At 39.7% G+C, this 18,286-nt stretch overlaps 1 protein-coding gene across 3 annotated transcripts in view; it reads right to left on the bottom strand.

Annotated features, from left to right (window-relative positions):
* The window catches only part of LOC149228208 (S-adenosyl-L-methionine-dependent methyltransferases superfamily protein), a 178,772-nt gene extending 161,814 nt beyond the window's left edge, over positions 1–16,958 (bottom strand). For 2 of the 3 annotated variants that reach the window (XR_016247847.1, XM_089378101.1), the window contains exons 1-3: positions 16,659–16,958; positions 16,364–16,508; positions 4,851–4,941 (exon numbers count right to left, since the gene is read on the bottom strand). Coding sequence is in view for 2 of the 3 variants with exons in the window: in XM_089378101.1 (XP_089234227.1) it covers positions 4,851–4,941; positions 16,364–16,508; positions 16,659–16,846 (424 nt within the window). In the remaining variant the exon portion in view is untranslated. The remainder of the gene's footprint in view (positions 1–4,850; positions 4,942–16,363; positions 16,509–16,658) is intronic. The other variant, XM_089378100.1, reaches the window with a different exon arrangement.
* Between the last annotated feature and the right edge of the window lie 1,328 nt (positions 16,959–18,286).

Raw genomic sequence — 18,286 nt, forward strand, 5'->3', positions numbered from 1 at the left:
GAATAATTAGATTGCAATCAAGCTTAAATACAGTCTTGTTCATCGGTGAATTCAGTAATTGATTCATTTGGACTTGGAATCTATATATGATGTTTAATCTCTTTTATTACGCTCCTGCAGGATAGATTAGAATAGTTAGAACTAGCATAAGTAGGTAGAATCAGTGTAGATAGGACTTAATACATATAGGTTAGTTGTTTATTTTGTTGATTTAATTGAAGTCTTCCTCCAAGAAGCAATCTTTCAACACCTATAACAGTTTACGGGATCCTTTAAAACCCGTTGGAACTAGCCACTCCAAACGAAAGCGGATCTAATTGGGGTCTGCGATTGGGTTGGTTCCCTTTGTTGGCCTAGCGAAAATTCACCGTGTCAACCAGTTGTCAGGTGGTTCAGCAGCCCATGATCTGGGCACTTTACCCACAAGTACCCAGGCCCCAGAGATGTATATTGGCACCCACAGGTGAACCATTGAGAACCTTGGGTTTCCGAGCAATAGCAGCACATCATACCTACCATTGGGCACCTCCTTCACCGAGGACTTTCTGCCACTTTGCGCTACATTTGACGATTCTTCGGGATGATACACCTGGACCAGCATGCCCCCAGGCTAGCCTTAGCACCTTCTGAAGAGTGGCAGTTGATTCATGGCCCAGATGAGGATGGTCTTGCCTTCAGAGACTTGGGAGGGCTAGTAGCACTTGGAAAGCCCTCAATGTTGGAGCAAAGATGGACATTATGGGTAGTTGGAGACCTAGGAGACCACCTTATTGTACCCTGAGTGGATTTTGGGACCACAGAGGGATATTGATGGAGATTTGAGGGCCAACCCTCAAATGATGATTTTTAGAGGATTCTACACCACAATTGTCACTCAAAAGCCTCAACGCCCGACACTTGGTGCTCCTTTCATGGATGACATCAGCCTTATGAAGCCTCGCGACTCACACATGTGGGCTTTCATTTGCATTTATGTCTAAGCTAGTTGGGTTGGCCTGTAACCCAAGGTTCTATTGTGATTTTAACTTGTTATTAGGGGCTCTTAGGCTAATAAAAGACTTATCGTCCTCATATAAATAGAGGAGAGGATTGTTTCATTTTCATCATCATCACTTGTGAATTCGGCCTCTCTACTTGAGAATTTCGGCCTCTTGTACCTATTGGAGAGATGTGATCTATGGAGCATATTTTGTCTTGGAGCTATATTCTTGTCTTTGGAGAAGTTGCCTTGGATCAATGATTGGATTGTACATGCATATTGTCTTGTAAGTGCCTTTTTATTGGAAATTTCTGATTTCATCTCTAGACTCTAATGTATGGAATAAATTGGTGATCTAGGCTAAATATTGTGACCTAATTTTGTTGAATATCAATTTTATGGAAGCTAGGTCATATTATTGCATGCATTACTCATTATATGATATGTAAATTACAATTCCATTGGTGATCTTACAGTAGCTCTCCCAAGTGAATTTTGATCCCTCACAAAGGTAATAGTTCGGGTTTTGATGCTAAGTCATCAAAAAATCCTTACTCCTTTACAATTTTAGCCAACCTAAAAAATCCATAGACTCCATCAACCCTAGGACTAGGCACTGGCCATCCATTGTTGGTGATCAAATCAAATTTTATCCATAAATTTTAACTCTCTCTCTCTCACATATTCAGCCCTCTTAAGGCCAAGCAGCCAACTAGGGCTTAGTGCGAATTGACTAGGAAGGGAGAATTATTGGTCTCGGAAGGTCTAAACATCGAGGGTTGTAGTGGTTTCCTCAAAATCGTTCCCCTTCGTGGGCATTCATTCCATTTTCATCCATAATTTCCCTTGCCATAGGATAAAACACTAATTTAGTAATTTGGCTATAGCTTTAACTTGAGGGTTTCATGTGCCATAACGTTGTTGAAATTCATTGTGGTAAACCCTTTCTTGGCACCTCGACCTTTGACCATCCCGATTCACAACATATCAATCAAACCCTATGTCTTGTGTTGCCCCAATTTCGCCTCTCTAAGGAAAATGAACTGCCTCCTCTTCATAGTTGGAGCCTTGTACCTAAATTGTGCCCTTCCTCTAGAAGCCTTTTAGTCACCTTACACCTTTAAGCATAGAAAACTTCTTAGGTGACCTACCTACCGGGACTCCTCCCAATGTTGAAAATCTATAAAGAGCAGGGGGTAGTAGTTGTGGTGATAGTGGGCTACTACCTCATTGTTGTCACTTGGTCTAGTGATTGCCCTATAGAGTACCCCTCCACAAGGCCTACTAGACTTTGCAGGAACATTCCCAATATCTGTAAACGCTGGGAAATTGTTGTAGGAGCAAATCTTGGGACTAATGTGTGCAGGAGAACCAGAAATGGGCCTGCTACATGCAAAAGGACCAACAAGGTTATGGAGAAGTAGCCATAAACAACACCACCTATCTGCCAAAATCCAATAGAAAGATGAGACTTCACTAAGTCCAAAAATTATGCAGGTGTTGCCAACAAAATGAGGATGTAATTCATTGCACGTTTGACTTAAGTCACTGCCCAAAAAGCCAAAAATATGCAGGTTTCCCAATTACAGAGTCCAAATTCCTCCACACAAGAGGTTGTTAACTTGCTACAGCCAAAAAGGAGGACAAATCCTTTATGGAGCGAAAGTTCATCCAGACTATGTTTAAAAGAAATAAAATTATGGAAATTAATCACACTATCAGACTCCTTATGTAAGATGTTGTTTTACTTGTGATAGTCATATAATAACTACATGCATTTGTAGAGTACTGACATGAAAATTAGAAAATTATGACAAAAAAGGTGAATTTATAGGGTATCTACTATCTATATACTAGTATTTCAGCATTACTATATGCCTAGGTCAGCCTATATGCTGTTTGTTAAAAATATTAAGGAGCAAAGGGTTCCTTGATTGGTGCCTTAATCATAGGAACCAGAACGAGTTCCTTCTTGTGCATGACTCGAGTTCCTATAATTTAGGAATCAGTCCCTAAAAATTAGGACGAGTTAGGATGCAGTTAACTGATGTGTTGAAATTGAAAGTCAAGTTCTTGATTTTCTAGTGTGAATTGATTGAGGAAAAACACAAGTGATTGAGTTTCAAGTGGTTGACTTGAAATAGGACGAGTTGCATGAGCAATTAACTCATGCTAACTCAATCAATCACAAAATCATTCCTTAATTAAAAAAACTCACTAATTTTAGCCATTTGAATTGCCTTTAAAAGGAGGAACGAAGGCACAAGTTTAATCATTCTTTTGGTGAGCATGAGTTGGTGAAACCAAGCAACAGAAAGCACGAGTTTGTACGTGGATCTTGTAAGAGGAAAAGTGTGCAAAAGAAGCTTGTGCACAGGTTGATGAAGGGCAGCAGAGATCAGCAGTCTTACAACGGTTTCAAGCTTAGATCAAGCAGGAAAGACAAGTGTGTCTTTCAGATTGAAACAGTTGTATTTTGTAGGGATCAATTGCTCAGTTTCTCTATCAATAAATTTCTTAAACAAGCAGAGGGTTTTCCCAGTTAGATTCCCTAGACAATTCTGTGTTTTTGAATTGGGTGACTGTTCTTTTATTTCTGTTCCTATTCCACTGTGTCTAGTAGAGAAATTCTGTGTTTTTGTGAGAAAAAAATTATTTCAGATTGCTCATATTAGCAGATCAGAATTTCATGGATTTTCTACACTGTTATTTGCGATTTCACCAATTGTGGCACAAATGACTTCATCTTGTCCCCAAACATGGTCCCCACCAGCCCTGAGTCCAGATGAAGACCAATTTCCATTACAAGTATGCACTTGCCACCTTAATATTTTTTTCCCTCCCCAGATATATTGTCAGTAATAATTCTAAATACTGTACATGCATTATGTCCATTAATTTATTGCTCTTCCTTCTGTTATTGCATCAAAACTAAAGTTGTAACGTAGACAGTATGAAAAATTCAATAAAGATAGGCACAAAAGGTCTGAATGCTGATCTTTAGCCAAGAACAGTTTGTATTTGTAATACATTTAAAGGGAGCCAGCTATCTTTCGAGTAAGGTGGCCAAATTTGCAACAGTACTCGGAGGTGTACATTAGGCATCAGAGGAAAAGCAAAAATACATCCAGATAAGAAGACACTCTCAACCGATGTGCATACTTGTAAACAACAAGTGGCAGACAAAAGTTTTAACTTTTAGCACAGCTGATTACATATTGAGGCTTTAAACCTTGAAAAAAAAAAAATTGAAAAATAAAACACATTTAAAGCGACTGGTGAGTGGGCCAAAGGTAGAATGGAGCTACAACCAAATTGTGACACCGCCACAAAGCTTCTGACCATTAGAATTGGCCATCTATAAGATAAGGTCATCAGAGAACGCCATTAGATAGTCAATAATTGGATTCCTGATCTTACTGTGGTTAAAGAGCATGAAGGGGTATTCTGCCCCATGGCTATTTTAATCTAGATGATTCTTACAGGAAGGAGTAGACAACAGGACCATCGGCTAAGTCCTCTTCAAAGGGTTTTGAACTTTTGAAGTAAAGAAAAAGGGAAGGAAAGCCAAAATAAGATCTGACATGAAAAGGCTCATCATTACAACAATAAAAGCTGTTATCAAAGCCTGTATATAAGATGTCCCTAAAGAAAGCAAATGTTGCATTTGATCTTGGAGCTTAATAGATGCAACTCAACCTGCATAGATATAGCTATAGGACTTGGACAACTCCTCTCCGATGTCAAGACAAAAGCAGAGAAAATCGGAAGGAAACCAAGGAACAAAATCCCAAGTTCATAGGTGGAAACCCCCTAACGCTATCGAAGGGTAGAACGTTAGAAAGTCTATTTATAATAGTGAAATTTTTACCCGGAGCAGCACACAGATCAAGGACATGTTCTCCAGGAGAGACATCCAAAGCCAAAACAGCAGCTCCAGATGCTGCATCCATTCCATAAATCTGAAAAAACAGTCAAAGCAGAGAAAATTTATTTCCACTGACATTTGAAAAATAAGAAAAAAAAAAAATGAAATATAACATATAAAAGAGCAAAGCTTTAGATAGAGATTCATGATGTCGACATTCCTAGGAAGTTTGAAATTTAAGTATAGAAGAAAGACAATTTACAATTATAAGAAGGGCAAACATGTTAGGTAAGGCAACTACAATATGTAAGTGTATACATAGTTAAAGGCCATATCATAATGTCTTTTACATCCCATAGTAATTTTGTGTTAGGAGTTAAATAAAGTATCTTCAGTCATTATTTAAGTCATGTGTTTTTTCTTTAGTTACATAATCTTGGTCGCCACCAGCTTACATCCCTCTCATAGAACAATTATTCATGTATCTCGTGATTCTTAGATGTAGGGGTTACTCTGTGTTATCTGGTCAGATGTACATAGCAAGGAACTAGACTTCATTGCCCAATGGATAGGGCACCAATAAATTTTTTTGAAGTTCAAATGGCATCAGGGCAATTTTGCCCCTTTCTCTCTATCTTCTCTCTCTTCTTCTATGCAAATTCATACCCCGAAGGGGGAATTGTATAAAATGACACTAGCATGATGAACTTATGTAACAGGCTTAGACCCTTGGGACCTGATTACTAAGGAAGTTGCTCTAGAGTGTTTTTTTTCGCTTGATAAATTATTTTCGCTTTTGAGCGATAAATAACTGAGTTTTTTTCACTCATAACCTCCAAAGTTGGAGTGCATCTTAATAATTGGGCCTTGAGTGTGTTTCTAAGTCTAGGGTCAATGTATATTACCATGCTAGGCATTATCTAGAGTCTTATGGAATTGCATTAGGTATTTTTAGGATTTTTTAATAATTAAAAATTTCCCGCAAAATGGGAATTTTTAATTAATTTGTATGTAATAAGTTAAAAAGTGGCACTAGGAAATGTTGTATGGCATGTGAGTACTCAAAATTCATACTCAGAGTACCAACATTATTCTAGTACCCACTTTGGGGTGCAAATAATTGATTTTTCCTCACCAAAATTCACTTTTACTAGAAAAGTGAGGAAAAAGACAAGAAAATTCAAAATTAAATAACTATGGACAGCCCAGAAGCATGTTTTGAGTTGACTAAAGGTCACCACTAGTCAAGTGCAGTGATTTGTCGAATAAGAATGAGTTGAATGGTGACTTGGAGACCACCTAAGGGGATCAAGTTTGCTGCCCATTACCAGCCAGTTAAGAAGGTCGAATTGCACATGTGGAGGCCGAGGTATCTTCCTTTAGTGGGCACGGATTTGACGGATGAGTTCAGCCTTTAATACATGATCAGTCAACTGATTGGAGAGCTGAGTTAGCACAGAGTTTATTGGGGGTTGTCTCGCCTCTCTCCACCTGTTTACACACAGCCTCTACAAGATCATACGCTGCCCAGATTTGACAGTCCACGTAGGCCTCTTTGGACAGTTGTTTGTGCACACGGTTGAGGGCTGATCCATGTGGAGTTTATCTGCAAGTTAGGTGGACAAGACTCCCCCTCCATTACACCTGTTTTCCTCAAGGAGATTCATGCAGTCTTTTGAAAATTTGCACTGCCACTTAGCAGCCCACACGCACAGATGTCTCAGCCACTTGGTCAGCTCAACTTGGCATTGGGATTGTCACTTGGCCACTTGGAGAATTCGATCTAGCCTTGGGATCATCGTCAACTTGGACACTTGCAAACCATTTCCTCATTGGGATTTGCTCTCATTCTTCTATATTATAACCCCCTCTCTCATTGCAAGCTAATGTTGGAAGCTTGAGCTTGGGGAATTGTTGTTGGTATTACTTTGCAATTGTTTCATATCTATCAATAAAGAAAGACTTTGGAGGTCAAATGGCGTCAAGAATTGTGTGGTGTGCTTGAGCTATTTGAGGTAACTTTGTATATGTTCATATTTTGAATTGCTTTCAATTTTGTAACCTAGGCCCTAGTAGGGGCATGGTTGTCCAAGGAGAAGGCTAGTAAGTGTTTACTACCTTTTTGTTGGCTTACATTCTAGATTTGATTAGTACATGCATTTCTCGGTTGAATAGCATGTTTAATCTTGTCATTGTGTAAGTCACCACCTATGCTACTAATATTGTCTTGCAAGATTTTGTAAGTGTGTTACAAGGTTGCCTCAAGCTTTTAGTTGGGGAATCTTTTGGGTGAACCACCCATCTTCAAGCCTACTAAGAAGCACTAATCTTACTCACATCAAGTGACTCCAAAGGACATCAAAAGGATTTCAAGAGAACTTCAAAGGCCCCAAAATTTATTTCTTCCTTCCTCATAAAATTCTAAAATCCTATTCAAATTTCTTGGAGCTACATTGTTATATCTGGAATTTAGAGCCTCTAAAATCACAATTGTCCTGACAGCAGTTGTATTAGGCTATTAGCTGAGAAAAGACCAAGTTCTATTGACCTTTTCTTAGCTAATTAGTGTAAGAATTTAGTAGTTTAGCTGTAGAATTTTACTGAGTTTATTTTGGCTAACACATGCAAATATTTATAAAGTATTTTAGACTCATTTCCATCATATTTGAAGTTAATAGCTTACTGGTTTTTAGCAGGTCCATGCTTACAAGGGGAAATGTTGGCGAATTTTTGTTAACATTGAAGATTCGGAGCACCCAAAGAAGACCTATAATCTTCTACCTTGCAAAACCATCAATTTTGACCAATGAAACCTCTCAAAGAGCCAAAATAATCCCAACATTTATAAGGGATTTCATTTGTAACTCCATCAATCATTTTTTGTCCATTTATTCACAAGGGAATTCTTTTTCTCTTGATTTTGATCCCTTTATTCACAAGGGGTCTCATCTGTTGATTTGGGATAGCATCGGATGTGCTCTAGGCCTCAAAATTTGCAGGAAGGCTTAGAAATGTGCATTCTCCAATACCCAAAAATCGTTTTGGGAAATTCCAACTGGAAATAGTTTTATTAAAAGAATTAATTATTTTTAATGGGACCCTAAGTCTAAACTTAGGAAATTAAAATAATTAATGGATATTAATCTAAACTATGGGTGGAACTTCTAGAAGAAGGCAGAGATCAAGTCAAATGATCCTAACCATTGATTAGAATCTAATCTGGGCCGTTGATTGATCAATGAGAGGATTATAAGAGGAGACTTGATGGGCACTCGGAGAACTCACTAGAGGCAGATACTCAGTTACCCGAGTAAGATCAATTTTCTCACTGGTCGAAGTTCGGAAAGAGAAAATTGAATCAGAGGGAGAGTTGCAGGTGAGAAAGAGAGAGAGGGCATTAGCATATTCAGAGAGTGCAAGGCAGCAAGATGTAGAGCAGGAACAGGGTGATGCAGAAAGAGGCAGCACAGAAGCAGTTTGACACAAAGCTTGCATGGGCAACTTGACGCTGAGCCAAGGAGGGCAGTTTGACGCAAAGAGGATCAGAAGGATTCTGGGGAAGAAGAAGTGCTTCACCTGGGGTAGAACTTAGTCAAGAAGTGTCTATAACATTTCTCATTCCTATTTTGCTGGTTGTAATTTGTACATGAGAATTTTCTGAAGAATAATAAAACCCTCATCTACTACACCGGTTTTCCCACATTGGGTTTTTTCCAAGGACGATTGTCCAAAACTAATTGTGTCATTGTGATTGTATTTGTGCCAGTATTTTTCCTTACATTTACTTTCTGTGATGTTTTAATTGTGAAGACTGCAGTAGAATATATTTCGATATTTGCCATAAGAATATTGTGGATAACTTATTTCTGAGATAGTAAGTACAGGAAATAATATTAATCACTGCAGTAGGATTTCTCTTTAGAAATTTTCACATGGTATCGGAGCTAAAGGGAAGCAGAAGAAAGAAGTCGGAGGACCCAGCGTTGAAAGGAGAAGGGAATTTGAAATTCCTGCAGGGGCAGAAATTCGAATCTCCCAAAGGATTGTGCAGTTCAAGCCAAGGAGATTGGATTTCGTGGGAAAACTTTCTCTGAGTGAGTCGACAGAGAGGTAAGTCCTTCCAATTGAAATTTTTCAGTGGTAGAAGGAACAGCGCAACAGAAGATTCAGCAAGGAGGGTTGTCTCAAGTGGGACGCAGTTTTTCCTACAACAATTCTTGGGACAGGTTAGCGTTAGAAATTGGCACAACATGGATACTCAAAGTGTCTTAGATTTATCTACCAGATTAGATGAAGAATTCGCATGCCTAGCAAATTCAGCGTTAGCGGATGTTTGGTACATTGATAGCGGGGCTTCAGCTCATATGACTGGAGTACGAGAACATTTCTCGAGTTATCAAGAAGAACAAATGGACTTCCAAATAACTATAGGAAACAAAACGAAATGTAATCCAATAGGGAGAGGCACCATAGCATTTCAGACAAAAGCAGGGACCAACATCCGAGCCACCAATGTTCTACATCTGCCAAGATTAAGAATGAACTTGATTTCAATGTCCCAGTTACAGGACAAGGGATATGATGTATACTTCATGGGAAAGAAAGTATACATCAAGCATCCAAGCTAGAAGAAGAAAAAGCAAATTGGGTTTCGAAGCAACAAGTTGTATGTGTTGCAGCTCGAATCACCAATGGCACTGATAGGCAGCAACTGTAATGGTAAGAAGGAGCAAAATGAATTATGGCACAGGCGAATGGGGCACTTACACCATGGAGCATTGAAGGTGCTTAGAGAGACTATTTTAGGGGCACCATCCCTTCGTAGTGAACATGATGACCTATGTAGAGGATGTGTGCTAGGGAAGTACGCTAAAGCAGCTTTTTCCAGAAGTACCAATAGAGCATAATGTGTATTAGGATTAATACATTCAGATATTTGCGGTCCTATGTCCACAAGGGCTCTTAGTGGTGGCAAATACTTTGCCGCCTTTATCGATGATCACTCCAGAAAAACCTGGATCCATTTCTTAAAGACTAAGGATGAGGTCTTTGATCGTTTTCAAGAGTTTGAAGCTCTTGTTGAAAATATGACAGGGAAAAAGATAAAGGTACTGTGTTCAGATAATGGTGGAGAATATACAGACAAGACTTCACAGGTTTCTGCACAAAGGAGGGCATCAAAAGAGAGTGGAGATCTCCATAAAATCCGGAGCAGAATGGAGTAGCAGAATGAAAAAACAGAACCCTTGTTGGGGCAGCCAAAGCTATGTTGTATGGTCAGGATCTACCTAGGTATCTATGGGCAGACGCTTGCAACGCGGTAGTATATATCCAGAATAGAACTCCTCATAGAGCATTAGGGAAGAGAACGCCCGAAGGAGTTTTCAAAGGGAAGAAGTCAGAAGTCAGTCATCTCAGGATATTCGGAAGCGTGGCTTATTGTCACGTTGCAGACGAGAAGCGCAGTAAACTAGATTAAACTGCAGAAAAGGGGTATCTCGTAGGATAAAGCGAGACCTCAAAGGCATATAGAATCTACATTCATGACAACAAGAAGAGTGTAGTAAGATGGGATGAAAAGTTCATGGAGGACAGAGATTTCAAGAAATCTCGTGAGATGCCGGCAGAAGATCAGTCAGGAGCTAAGTCACAGGACACGTCCTCCAAGGTCCTGCGTCCCGTATTTAATGTGCCAGACACGAAAACGGCCCTAAAATGCGTCGAAAACGTTTTTCATTGTGTCCTGTAAAACGTAAAACGTATTCTCAGGTTTTCGTCGTGTCCTTCATCTGGAAAACGCGTATTTTGTTGATCGAAAACGTTGCCCTAACCTTTTTCCTCCGGTTGAATACGTACCCCACTAAATTGTGTAGTTTAAAGCCCACGGAATGGATTTTTCCGGGTTCTTTTCTTCGTGTGCTGTCGTGTGGAGCTGTTGTTTGAACTGAGTTTGGAGCAGAGTGTGGAGTTGATTGTGTTGTGCAGCATTCAGCATTCAAGAAAACCATTCGACCCGTAAACCCATAAATTGTGTTCAAACTTCACGTTTTATATATTATTTGATTAATCATTATATATGATTGGTGTACTAATAAACTATTTATGTGCTTGTAAGTTGTACATGAACAATGAACATTGAATATTCAAGAATCAAGACCAAGCATATCACATTCTAATTTCTAAATAGTAAATTCTGATTCTATTTATTTTTTTAAAGTGAACTATGAACTTTGAGAAGTAATTATATTTTAATTTGATTAGATAAGCTGCAGCCTGCAATTTAATATGGATAAAAAAACTATATTTTGGTGTGTGTATATATTATTAAATATATATAAAACGTGTCCCCCGTGTCCTGTTCCCAGGTCGCTGCGTTTCGTATTGAATACTCGTATTTACGTGTCCTCCGTGTCTCGTGTCCTCGTGTCATGTGACTTAGGTCAGGAGATGTTTCGTTAGTCCAAGAGCAGTAGAGACAGCAAGGAGAACAGGCAGGAGGGCATACACCTGGATTGAGTATAGTGACCAACACCAGTATCTCCTCAGAAGGAGATGATTCTCAACAGATGGAACTTCGGGATCAGGAGGAAGAGTTGGTTGAGCCTCCCACCACCAGTGGTAGAACCAGCAGAGAAGTACGGCACACACTGAGGGACGTAGAGGCATTTGTTGGAGCTCCCAGAGCCGAGAAGAGGCAGCATAGACAACCAGATGAATACCAGGCTTTGGTAGCTCAGGTTGAAGAACCCTCTAGCTTTCAGGAAGTTGTTCAACACCAAATATGGGTGGATGCCATGGTGGAAGAATACAACTCCATCATGACGAATGATGTTTGGGAAGTAGTACCTAGACCAGAAGATAGATTAGTTGTAGAATCACGATGGATCTACAAGATCAAGTATGCTGCAGACGGCGGTATAGAGAAGTACAAGGCAAGGTTCATGGCAAAGGGGTATGCTCAGAAAGAAACAATAGACTATGAAGAAACCTTCACCCCAGTTGCTCGATACACCTCTATCAGATCTGTTATATCCCTAGCAGCTCAAATGGGATGGGAGATTCACCAGATGGATGTCAAGACAACATTCTTGAACGGAGTGATAGAAGAGGAGGTGTATATAAAACAACCTGAAGGCTTCGAAACTCATGAGAAGAAGACTCATGTTTGCAGGTTAAAGAAAGCCATGTACGGGCTCAAGCAGACATCCAGAGCATGGTATGGTCGGATTGATAGTTACTTGCAGCAGTTGGGATTTGTCAAGAGTGATGTTGATCCCAATCTCTACTATTTGTTGGTAGAGAATGAGCCACTTATTTTGGTATTGTATGTAGATGACCTGTTCCTAACTGGGTCATCCAGGCTCATCCAGGATTGCAAGAAGAATCTTGAAGCTGAATTCGACATGAAGGACTTGGGATTGATGCATTATTTTCTGGGGTTGGAAGCAATGTCACATAGTTCGGGTTCGAGTTCGAGTTCCACAATGATTAGGTTCGGTTTGAGTTCGAATTTTTTGATGGGGTTCGCCATTAGGTTCGTCTACATATATTAATTTAAAATGAAATATAGGATAAAATATTAAGAAATCAACATTAAACATCAAAAATGCTATCACAGACATGGAAACTGCAAGGATGAATTAGAAGCTTGAGTTGTAACATGAAGTTATGAGTTTTGATCTATGGACTTGGTCAATGGCTATGAGGTTCGCCGAACTTCAACATTTTTTAAGGTTCGCCGAAATTTGAACCTCAAGGTTAAAGTTCGACGAACCTTGTGACATAGGTTGGAAGTTTGGCAGAAGAATGGGGAGATCTTCCTTGGACAAGGAAGGTATGCTATAGAAATTCTGAAGAGATTCAGAATGTAGGATTGCCGACCCATGGCTACTCCCATGATCACCAACTGGAAGAAAATAGATGCATCAGAAGCCAAGGAAGTAGATCCCACCTTGTACAGGCAGCTCATTGGGTTGCTTATGTATCTAATCAACAGTAGGCCAGACATTTGTTTTGTTGTTAACACTCTTAGTCAGTTCATGGTGGAACCAAAAAGGGTGCAATGGGCAGCAGCAAGACACATTCTTAGGTATGTACACGGAACAGTCGGATATGGGTTGAAGTACTCCCGAGGGGAGGATGTCAGTTTGAATGGGTTCACTGATGCAAATTGGGCCGGTAATTCAATAGACCGGAAAAGTACCTCAGGGTATTGCTTTAGTGTTGGATCAATGATGATATCTTGGTGCAGCAGGAAGCATAAATCAATAGCACTGAGCTCAGCAGAAGCAGAATATATGGTAGCCAACACAGCTACGTGTGAAGCCATATGGCTCAGAAAATTGCTTGTGAGCTTATTCAGAAAAAGGATGGAAGCGACCAAGGTTTACTACGATAATCAAAGTTATATCAAACTCTTTGAAAATCCAGTATTTCATGATTGGTCGAAACATATAGGTATTCGTTGTCACTTTATCAGAGATTGTGTTCAGTGTGGGGCAGTATAGCTACACTATGTCCCCACAAGAGAGCAGGTGGCCTATATAGTATATACTCACAAAGGTTCTCGGAAGAGCTAAGTTTACTCAGTTCAAAGAGCAAATGGGTATGGTTGAAAGTCCGTTTCGAGACTCCTGTTGAGTTGTTCACAACTTCGTCTGTGAACAACTCTCAGTTGCCCACTGACACAACTTCTTAGGGACAACTTCCCACTAGTGCCTTCCTGTACTGCCCGATGAAGACACACTTACGGCACGGAGGGTTGCCACCTATCACTGCAAAATGTCCTTCTCCAACAATGAACTTGGCTCGATGTGATCTGCTCCCTTGACCTCCTCTCTTTGCCCTTCAAAAATCAATCCTGAGCTCACCCAATTCTGTCTCTTCTAACAATCTTCTTAGTCCTTCAAGAAGTTGTACTTAGGGCTTGGAGCAAGCCACTACAACCCTCCTAACACCTGTTCTTTTGGCTGCTCCACCAGTTGTCCTAAACTAGGACAACATCGACTAGCAAATCACATCAACTCAAGAATATGACATGCCTTGTCCTGCAACCTTTTGTTGCTTCTCTTGACTTTGGCATATGTGCAACTGTTGATGATGAATTTGCCCTTAGAATGTACCACTGTTGTCCACTATAATTGTTGTTTTAGGTCCTCTAAAACAACCCTCCAACCTATCAAACCCCCTTATCAAACTTCACATGCTTGCAACCCTCTTCTCTGCCTTGGAACTGAGCAACAATTCTTTGATTAGGGTGACTGATAATCCTCAAAACAGGGCTAAAGCCTCTCCAAAGATTCGTGTTGGTCCTTCATTACATGCAGCCCTCGCTGAACTAGCAACCTGAACTCGTGACCTCCAAAAATAAGGATCTTCACCCCTCTTCAAGGTGTTGTCATAGAGCTCGGCTCCCTGCACAACAACGGACCTCTGCGGCCCTCAAATCTAGAGAGGATCTTAGGCTGTGGCTGCCTCATACCTCCTTCTATGATGTTGAGCTCTTGGATGTGAGAATGAGGCTCCTCCTCATCTATATTTATATCTTTCCTTATGGCAACGTCTAGCCCAACCTAAGGTCTTCCTTAAGTTAAGCCAACCCTTCTTTTGAGCTCCTTTTCCCATACAAATATATAATAAATTAATATCTTCATTTTTACAAGGCATCTCATGGTGCTTAAAATGGCTCCTTACTCCTTTAAGGAAACCCTACATTCTCCATGTGCTAAGTGCCAAAATCTCTTCATGGTTTTGGCCCCACATCTTTTGGTACAAAACCCCCAGCTAGGGTTTTAAGCCCACAAACCATATTGTGTGCCCATTCTTCCAAAACCTTCTAGCCTAGGGTTTGGAGTACCTACCAAGCTACAAATCTCAACATTAGCAACAACTAATACATGAGAGATCTTTCGCTCAACTGATAAAGAGTGATATATCAAGCATCTCAAGGAGTTCACTACAACTACACAAGCTTTTTGCATAGGAATCCCTGTAGTTTCCTCAATAGAACTTGGCACTAGCTTGGTGGAGATGTGACACTCTATTGATGACATATTTGAGAGCATCCCTTGATTGTCACTGACAATGGACCCCATTGTCGCTAAGAATTAAATGGCAAGAACAATCGAGTGGATCACATTACCAGAATAAACAAGTGATCGAACTCTAATCACAGCCAATGGGAACACCTCACTTGTAGGTCAAGATGAGATGGAAGTCAGAATAACAACAGTGGTGATGATAAACAAGTGACTGAACTCTTAATCATGGGAAATTGGGAACAACTTACATTGTATGTCAAGATGAGATGGAAGTTGGAAAAATAACACTGGTGATGAGGGCATTCTAGAGGAGAAAGAGGCCAAGGGGTGGTGAGTCATAACAACCACAAGACCAAGAAATAGAGCAAAGGGAGCAAGGAGGAAGCAACTATTTAATAGAGTAGAGGGCAAGGAGGAGTTAGAACTGCATGAAGGTTATGAATCACGAAGCGCCTCCTAGGCAAGGGAAGCTCTACACCAAGAAAAGCCTTGCACGATCCACGCAACCCCATTTTGTGGTCCAATATGTGCCTTGACATCCTTCTTTCCTTGATATAATGAGTCATTTCTCCTCGCGGAAGTGCACAAGCTTGTTCTTGTGTCATTACACTAGCCATGAGAATTCATCATTTGCCAATTTATCAATAAACTTTACTCTTATTTCTAAATTGGTTTAATCCAATAACCACAAACTGGTTTGAGGAAAACCTGTCTCCTCTGCAAAGTCCTTGAATTTCTTTGTTTTTAAACGAGATCATTACAAAGAGAGAATCTCCTTCTACTATTATATTTTTAAGTCCCATGCTTGTGCCCAATTTCAGTCCCATGATGAGAGCTGGGAACTTGACCTTTTGCAAGCTTGCAAAGTCCAATACTAAAAGTGAGGACCACAGTTCCAAATGGGCCTAGAAACACTCCTACCCCAACCAACGAGGACTTTTTTTTTGAAACACGATCAACATTTAGTTTCAGACTACTCTGCGAGAGACCCGTCCAATCTGAGTTAAAGGCCTCCACATGTCCTGCTAACTGACCATTATGAAGATAGTTAAGTTATGAATCTGAAAGCAAATGTAATAATTTGACCATGAGTGAAAGCAAGAAGAAAAGGCGTTAGGGATGGGGGTTTGCATTAACTACATTATTAATCGATCAAAATAAAATCCACTAGGAACTGATAGATGGAAAGCATAAACAGGCTGGAGGAAAACAATTGGAAAGCAAGACAGAAATCACCTGCCCTACTACTTTAACGTTTTGTTGCAAGAGGTAGGCAGCCAAATCAGATTCAAGAGAGAATATAATGTTAAATTTTGTTCGAACAAGTTCTATTTGAAACTAATCGAATCGAAGTACAAACCATTCAAGTAAAAGGATCAATATATTGTAGAAAAGGTATATTGACCTATTCGCTCTCTAGATAGTATCTATTACAGTAAGCTCCCTCCAATTTTAAGTTTAATTCAAATTTCAAACCTTTCCCTCTCGATAGGCCTCGGAACTGGCAATTTTTGCTTGTTGAGGAATACTAAAGAACCCAGACAACCATGGTACAGGCTTGAGTTTGAACCCAATCTCATTCTCAATCTCACATATCTCGGATTCGACTCCACGTTTTAACCTGACAACAACTGATGAAATGTAAACAACAAATTCGTTCAAGGATGATTTTGCGCAGACTGATCAATCAAAATAAAGAGGGGAACTTGATATGCCCCGATTACTAAAAATATGCAGGGGATATAAATATATATGCAGTATTGAGGCATACCTTACGTAGCGAGGTATGTTCTTGGCAGTTGCAGCAGAATAAATGGAAGGATCAATCCCGTTTGTCTTCAGAAAATCTAAAAATGCAGCGGGTAAAGGCAACTCTGTATTGGCAGATTCTGCCTCTTCATCTATTTCCTCTAAATGTAGAGGACCATCTTCACTTTCATCGCCTCCCATTATTTCCATAACACCCACCCTCCCAAGTTGGTTCTTATGCTAACCATGTCAACGACCACCAGCACCAGTTCAACTAAAAATCATCGGTTAATCTGCTTAAGCGAGTTTCGTTTTCGGACATATGGCGCTGAGATGGTCGTTTTGCCATTTCGCACGGACTTTAATTTCACAGCTTACTTGCAATTTTACTATATGAATGATTTTCGTGGGTTTTTTTTACCCTTAAATAATTGGAATGAAATTCATAAAACTGATATGGGTAGGTTTGGAATCAAATTAAATAGTTACGATTATTACCCAAGAATATATTTAAAAGTGTAAAAGTTAAATATATCAGTAACTTGTAATTTAGCAAGTGTTGAGGTATTATTAAGCCCATATAAGGGGACTATTATCTCATGGTGTCTACCATTTTAGGGGACTATTATGTGATGGTGTCTACCATTTTAGTTGTATTACAATAGATTGGAATTTCAATGGGATTTATACGTGAGTGGGGAGAGTGCATGGCTTATCTCAACTCTAGAGATGTTTTCTTTCTAGCCAGTAGTCTTTGTAATTGGTTTAGGTTAGGATCAAGATCAAATCTAAAGGATGCTTCTATAATTTAAAAGTATTTCTAATAACCTATAAGTTAGATATACTTATAGTTCATGACTTAGCAAGGGTCAAGACATGTTGAAGCACATTTATGGGGATCCCTATCCAAGGAGACATTTTCCCTTCTAGCCTTATCACATTAGGTCAATGTCTCATTTGGGACTTGAAACCGAGTGGGGAGACTGTAAAACTTACCTCCTCACCATTCGAATTGTGGACCCCTCTACATCTTATGGAGATGTCGCAAGATAAATTATGTTACCCTTTGGAAGTGTTGCATTATAGTGTTTGGACAATGTTCTTGTTTTGTTGTGATTATTGCTTCCTTACAAGGAACGCAAGGTGTGTTGGTGATTTTGAGGAAGTAACAATAATGTTAAAATGTTACAAGATAAGGCATGATAGTCAAATTTATTAGTGTGGTTGCAACATTCTTAGTTATTTGCAATTAGTGAATATGCATATTTATTTGTTACCTTCATGATGTTAAATAATGACGCATATAATTGTTGGATGTTGCTTAAGCCACTTTAGACTCATCTTAACCCCAAATCTCTCACGCATCGAGGGTGGTTTGATCCTTTGAGTGAAGCCACTTCTTCCAAATTTCTACTCCAGAAAGGGCTTTGCATTTCCAATGACTTAATCCCTATTGGAGGGGTTGAATGATGTTGTATCTTGTTATTTCACTTTCATTCACGTGATTGTTTATATATATGTAACCCCAAGGGTTAGCTCGATCAGTAGATGCTCTTGTACAAAATTTCAAAGGTGTCTTGGGATCCAATCCCATTGGGTCTGTTGGAGCCACCTATGAAAACATAAGGTTATGTCAAGCATACTTGGTCT

The sequence above is a fragment of the Pinus tabuliformis genome, chromosome J (genome assembly GCF_031772625.1).
Source record: "Pinus tabuliformis cultivar Carrire ecotype Pingquan chromosome J, CPIR1, whole genome shotgun sequence".
NCBI classification, from domain to species: Eukaryota; Viridiplantae; Streptophyta; class Pinopsida; order Pinales; family Pinaceae; genus Pinus; species Pinus tabuliformis.